This window comes from Argentina anserina, chromosome 1 (assembly GCF_933775445.1).
Source record: "Argentina anserina chromosome 1, drPotAnse1.1, whole genome shotgun sequence".
Lineage (NCBI taxonomy): Eukaryota > Viridiplantae > Streptophyta > Magnoliopsida > Rosales > Rosaceae > Argentina > Argentina anserina.
The window spans coordinates 23,070,275-23,077,625 of NC_065872.1; the positions used below are offsets into that span (position 1 = coordinate 23,070,275).

General features: G+C 37.2%; 1 protein-coding gene across 2 annotated transcripts; it reads right to left on the bottom strand.

Annotated features, from left to right (window-relative positions):
- Positions 1-837: 837 nt before the first annotated feature.
- Positions 838-5,690, bottom strand: LOC126788626 (S-sulfo-L-cysteine synthase (O-acetyl-L-serine-dependent), chloroplastic-like). Of its 2 annotated transcripts, none has more exons than XM_050514639.1 (11): positions 5,436-5,690; positions 5,189-5,298; positions 5,021-5,078; positions 4,525-4,788; positions 4,293-4,430; positions 3,013-3,064; positions 2,873-2,922; positions 1,933-1,992; positions 1,665-1,745; positions 1,205-1,387; positions 838-1,104 (listed from the first exon to the last, which is right to left on the bottom strand). In XM_050514639.1, exons 1-10 carry the CDS (start codon positions 5,688-5,690, stop codon positions 1,298-1,300), a joined length of 1,158 nt encoding a protein of 385 aa, XP_050370596.1. In that variant the 3' UTR covers positions 838-1,104; positions 1,205-1,297. The 2 variants fall into 2 exon arrangements, with proteins under 2 accessions (XP_050370596.1, XP_050370602.1); XM_050514645.1 differs by having other exon boundaries at positions 838-1,114.
- Positions 5,691-7,351: the final 1,661 nt, after the last annotated feature.

The following is a 7,351-nucleotide window of genomic DNA, read 5'->3' on the forward strand; positions in this document are numbered from 1 at the left end:
ATCTGAATAAAACTCGTGTCAGCACATAAATGATTAATCGTAATCGAAGCTACGTGATTCCGACTTAAATCGAAAATTAAATGTCATTTACAATTTTAAATGGTAATCGGACATTTGATTAAATTAATAAATTCTTTAACAGTTATAATTAAGTCAATTATTTTCTGTTTAATTTAGTTATGAGAATAAATAATTTTAAATTAATCGGAAAATACATATTGATTTAATTAAATAATTAAAGAAATTTATTATTTTAATGTCATTAAAATATTCTACAAAATATAAACTTTGACACTATAAATACCCCTTTCAACATGAAGAGAGGGGATTGGAGAAGAAGAGAGGAAATCAGTTGAGTAATATCACTCTCGACAAATCCCGAAGTCTCCCAAGTTCACGAAGAATCATCAAGCTGTCAAGTCAATTGTTCTTCATCAAATTCAAACTCAAGTCCACGAAGAATCATCAAGTTGTCAAGTCGATTGTTCTTCATCATCAAATCCAAATTCAAGTCCACGAAGAATCATCAAGCGGTCAAATCGCTCGTTCATCATCAAATCCAAACTCAAGTCCACGAAGAATTATCAAGCGGCCAAATCGCTCGTTCTTCATCAAATCCAAACTCAAGTCCACGAAGAATCATCAAGCGGTCAAATCGCTCGTTCTTCATCAAATCCAAATCCAAATCAAACTCAAATTCTCAAGATCAAGTGTACGTCACCCTTGAGCCAAGTCATATACGGAGATAGAATCAGAGGAGTTCACAAAGATTGTAACCCCGCGCTTGATATTCAATAAATCACATTTTATTTGTACACATGTCTGCATTCTCTTATTGGTTTTTAGATTCGCGTTCTACAACAATATGGTAGATTAGATAGTCCAACTCCACCAGATATCAATGACCAATTTGTATAAATATCTTTCCTAATGGTGTTTGTCACTTACAAACATCAAAGCTAAATAGTAAAAGGAAAATTGAATCCTACGTCTATCTAAATCGATGAACATAACTCACAAAATTAGTGAGTGGGCAGAAAGACGAGAAACAACATCCGCCAGTTTATATTTGTCCAGCTACTCTGCATTCGTTTAACACCTAACCTGAATTGCACTGCCCACCATGAATCAAAAATTGAAATGAACATATTACGTGTTACAGGACAGGAAATACTTATCCAGTATGACAGTTCAAATCTCTTACCTTTAAAAAAAAATAATGGATGGTTACATTTGCTTGATTCTGCTACATAAGGTGCCAATCTTTAGCAAAACTCATTTGGCTTGAATGGTTTGTTCATGTTGTTTGCATCTTCTGAACGTCTTCATATATGGATTGGAAAAGGACAGTTGGAATATACCTCTCACCAAAGCTTGGAAATATAACCTAATTTTTATTTTTTCAATAAGAAAAAAATGCAACGTCAGGTTAAGTACCAAGTAGAGCAACAGGGCAACAAACATAAACAAATCAATATAAACTTTTGGCAGAGGCATAAATGCATTCTAATTAAGTTCTTAACACCATTTTGAAAATTCATGAGTAGGAGTGTAGCAAAGCTTATGCTCGCTGAACTATTTCCATAGCTATAAAGCTACATGTAACATAAATAATTACCTTCAAAAGAGAACAATACCATAATAAAAAATAAAAGAAACCTCACCGCAATAAGTTTTCCAGCGTTTTCAGGTCTTCTTGCTAAACTTACTGCAGCTGCTGCTGCAGCTCCAGATGAAATACCAACCTTGCATATTGAACAATCAGGATCAGCAGATCAAGAATAACCATGAAATATATGGTGTGCCATTACAATAGGTAACATGAAGATGAAAAAAGTTACACCCTAAGATTTCGAAGAAGTACATAAATAATAAGAACATAGAATAGATTGCTTTTCAAATGCTTCAGGTAGAAGAATTAGTCAACATTACCAGTAAACCTTCCTTCAACGCTAATCTCCTTGCCATTTCAACAGCTTCATCATTGGTAACCTATCATTTTACAATAAAACAATAGAAATAAAAATATAAACAGACAAACATAAAGTTACACCCATAATTTGTCTACTAAATATGTCCAGGCTTCCGCCAAATGCACACATTCATTAGCCTAATTAATTTTATTTATTTGTTTTCAGTACTTTTTTTGCATAAATGTATTTGTTCACTCTCTTTTACTCATGAATCTATGATGGAAGCTTTTTAGTTTTTACTGTATTGGTAGTACTACGCTAGTAATGAAGACTGGACTGACAAGCGGTCTCCTAGGCCTGCTTCCTACTGCGACTAATAAGGGTTTACAGTAGCCCCTGCATCTTCAACCCTTAATTTAGCACAGCCGCATTAGTCAACTTCATGTCACATGTTGAGATTTACCTAAATATAATGTTCTGAGACACTTTCATATATGTTTAGTTGTAGATTCCAGCATATTTAGAGTAAGGTTAGGTTTGTTGGATTATACTTTAGTATTGTCCTTAGTCTTGATTCAGGTCTCTAGGCCGACAATGGAACAGCGTCCAAAGCAGGGTCTGAGGTTAATTATTTAGTCATTTTGTCCTTGACTTGCCATGTTTCTTTCTTAAATTTCTTCTTGCCAGTTCAGAGTGCAATACACTTCAAACTAATTTCAAGTTCACCAGATCAAATCAAATGGCCTCCGTAAATACAAGAAATCCATTCACCTAAAGCAGTAGAATCCATCAACCTCCCAAGATAATTTATGGCTGACTATTACGACATGTCTCTCATAAGATAATCTATAACCTAATATTGCAACATTACCAACAAGAGAAAACTATGAAACATTAAATCCATAACTTTGGGTCCCAATTTGCCAACAACAAAAAATGGAAAGCTAAAATGAACTTACCTTGATTACTTCATCAAGCAGATTAACATCCAAAATGCTTGGCATGTAACCTGCATGAAGGACTAGATTAAGTTATGCAGCCAAAGGATACTCCAAAGGCAAATGATTACTCAACAATAACAGCCAACAGGGTACTTCACCTGGATTTTCTCCAGAGATAACACTCCGCTCGGCAGGTTCTACACCTACTACCTGGAAAGTGCAATCAAAACAACTCAACCAAACCAAGAGAATAAACAGAAAGATTATAAATGTCAAAGATAAAAATAAAATCAAAATCAAAAGAAAAACCTGGCAATGTGCCTATGTTTACATGCCAGCCACAATAAACCTTTTCACTAGGTTCAAAATTAGCTTCGGTATGTAAGAATATCATAGCTACAGCTACATTATAGAATAAACAAAGATGCTGAACAACTAGAAAGAATAAGAATGAAAGGAACTTCTCTTGTAGTCTCATTGCGCTCTGTCTCTTACTATCTCTCACTCTAGAGTGTTCTAAAATTTCTAACACTTGGACTAGTATTCTCTCTCTCACCTTGGACTAGGATCCTCTTACTTCATTCGAATGAACGTCTCTCTGTCTTATGTTTGCCTGCCACAAATACAACGAGCCTAAAACCTCTTTAGATCTTAACCGGATTTGTAATTTAATCTCCACGATAACATCATTAAGGATGCATGTCTTCTTCATAGTATAAATAACATAGAGAGTCTTCAAAGGCTAGACCATTAACCCACAAGACATGTTTGAGTTGAGTGTTGCCATATTATTGTGAGGCTTTACCAAACACAAAGTTTCTTAAGTGGAATGAAGAACGGCCAGGACCTTGCTAGATCTGATTTGTTGGCTAACTTTGAGTTAACTGAGAAGCGAGATTTTCTTATGCTGATAGGACTGACGAAGAAGAGCAATCGTATGAAACAGTTTGATTATTAACATCTTTATGAATGTCAATATGTTTAGAGCTTCACTTTCAGGAATGAGAAATTGTAGGACAGAGGGTTTTGTAAACTTTTTTTCTCGTGTACCCATAACTACAGAGAAAAACTACTAAAGAAATTCTGAAGGTTGTGATTGAAAAGCATAATATCATCTCTCTTAGGTGCTACGAATCTTGTTACTTAGGAATCTTGAAGCCACTAAGAAGCAATAACTGTAGCTCACTGAAAGGGCAAGGGGAAACTGAAATCACCTGACAAAAGTAGCACCCAAATGCAGATTTGATACTTGCATTTATCTCTTCCTCCCAACACAAGGGTTCAATACATCTTATTTTATTTATCATTCATTTGCCATAATTTTGCAGGACTCCAATTTCAGTATATAGTGCAATATTATTGTGATACAGAATACTCATTATGTACAAGTATTCACCATTTCTTTAATATGAGAAGTTTATTTGTGAACTATACTGACCTTTATCTCTTTGTTCATCGCTTTCAGATAACGGCCAGTGCCTGTAATGGTACCCCCCGTTCCAATAGCAGCAACTAAAATATCAACACTTCCCATGGTATCCTCCCATATCTCTGGCCCGGTAGTATCAAAATGAATCTGTAATTTACAGATGTGAAATCTTGATTAAACATCAACATAATAAAATAGTATTTAAAGATTAGGATTCTGATATTACTCTGCCAGAAACTACCTTTGCATTTGCAGTATTATCAAATTGTTGAAGCATAAATGAATTAGGTGTGCTGAGAACAATTTGTTCAGCTTTATCTAAAGCCCCTTTCAAACCCTTCTCGGAATCTGTCAAAACAACCTCTGCTCCAAATGCACGTAATAGAACCCTTCTTTCAAGATTTACAGAGGCAGGCATGGTCACTATGAGTTTATAACCTTTGGTAGCAGCAACAAAAGCAATTCCAAGTCCTGTATTTCCACTAGTTGGTTCAACCAATACATTCTGCATAGTTACAGAAACAAAAAAACATTTCTTACATATAACTGAAAAGTTCACCAAAGGAAGTACCAAGTTACCAACCCAAATTAATATTACATCAACAGATGCAAGAAGATGGCTTTCGCCAAAGGCTATGACATCTTATTCAATTGTCCATTGCAAAGCCAATGACATCATATGAGGGGTCAATTGAATATAGTTATATTATGAACGTGATGATAATAATACAGCTTGCCTTCCCAGGAGATATCAATCCACTTTGCTCTGCATTAGATATCATGCTACAGCCAATTCTGAAAGGTTAACAAACGAAGACAACATGAGTTCATCTGCAACGAAATCTTCACGAAAATCAATATAAATGATGACTCTTTCAGCACAAACACTGTCGACGACAAGTTACCTATCCTTGACACTTCGGCAGGGTTCCATGGACTCGAGCTTTGCCGCAATATTGGCCACACAGCCTCCGGTAACGTTGTTCAGGTATACCATTGGTGTTCTCCCAATTAACTACATCGATTTACCACAACAAAATCAACTCAAAAATTTCATGACCATGGAAGCAATACATCCTAGGACACGGGATCAGGGTCTGCAAAAGAATAGAAAGAATACAAAATGAAAGAAAGGAAAGAGCAAAAGAGAACCTGGGTTACGTCCTCTGCAATGTTGACAGTATCGAGCTCGAGCTCGAGCTCGTCAATGGTGGCGTAAGCAGAGGAGGAGGAGGAGGCTTTGGGGGGGAAGACGAAACTGACGCGGGAGAGCTTAGTGGGAACAAGGGTGAGCATCGGAAAGGGGAGAAGAGGTCCATTAGTGGATGAGGGAAGCTTGAAGGATGCAGCGAATGGTTGCCGCGGAGGAAGAAGAGTAACAAGGGGAGCAACTGATAATGTGGCCATTTGGTTTGAGAGAACAGAGCTTTTTCGGGGGTTTTAGACGGGCATTTTGGTGCGGACCAGAGCCCGGAGAAGGCCCAAGTCGCCCAACACCACTTGAGCTATGCCCTTATCATTTGGCCCGCCGATCGAATAGGCCGTTGAAGGCACAAAAGTCCGATGAGTAAAAGCCCGGCCCACATGAAAACACACAAAAACCGTCGTCAAAGGATTACAAGGCCTAACAGGGTTTAAACCCGACCGTGGCCATGCAACACTCTTTTAAACCTAGGTCTGTAAACGCCCACAAGGTTTGATCTATATAAGCCCATAAGTTAATATTTATAGGATTATTGAGAGAGATTCAAGTCAAAGATATGAGATTTCATCTAAGGCTCGGCTCGGGTTGGGTCGAGCTTTGAATCCATTAAAAACGGACCAGATTCAAAAAATATGAGTCGGGTTGACGGATTTGGCTTTTCAAACTACACCAATGGGGACCGACTTGACAGAAACAACCACGGTGAATTGGAACGCTACCGACATAATGAAATAGAGAAGAAAACGACAACAATTGAATTAGAGGATCTAGCAAAGTCTTCGATCCAGTTCAAATCTAATGTCCTCATCACATACTTCGATTCCAATTTCCAAAGCTTAGTAGACCTTCACCACCGAATCCAATTTTCAAATTTGATTCCACAATCAAAGACTTCAATTTTAATTTCAAAAGATCAACATTTAAAGGTTGATTACTGTTAGATCATAATTCTCATATATTATAATGCCCTAAAACATAGAATTTACTTGTTTTATTTGCTTAATATAATTTAAACTAATTCATTTTTATGTTTTGTAGAAAATCTAGACAAAAAGAGAAAAAGTGAAATTTCAGCGATTTTCCGAACACCACCACTTGGCGGCATTATTATGGCGGTGCACCACCACTTTTGGTGGTGCAATGCATTTTCCGGCCAACTCTATCCAAGAGCAAAGGAGGAGAAACACATTGTTCTATCATAACTAGATTCTAATTTTTTAGTTGGGATTTAATTACACCACCACTTGTGCTCTCTTCCCCACACCAACATGGTTTTTCTCAAGACCCAAAAGCCTCATATTTTCCATACAAAAATCTGGTTGAGTTTTGGGTATAATCATGACATTTAGGTTCATCATTGCCTGGACATGCACTACCATACCTCTCATTAGCTTTTAACCTTGTTTTTGGTGATTTGTGGCTACTCTTATACTCCACCTCTCCTCTCCTTACGTTTTGGAAATTGGGGCAGCTGCTCTAAGGGAGTTTTCTCTTATATTTTCACCAATCTCTCACCAACTATTTCCCTCCTTCATCACCCACTTCTTCCACATTCACACACACCATTCACTACACCATTCTCTCTCTCTCTCTCTCTCCCTCTCTCTCTCTCTCTCCATCTTCACCACCATTCTCCTCCACAAAACCTCCATTACCACCACCACCACCAAATCCATCACTTTTCCATCTACCCATCTCTTTTGATACACACAAAGCTTCACCACTTCACCATTCACATATTTCATACACCATCATCAAGTAAGGAGAAAGAAGAAGAGTCTAGCATCATTTGAGGATCCATCACCACCACCTTCATCATCACCATGTCAAGACCTCCATGAGTTCATCCTTCATATCATCCTCA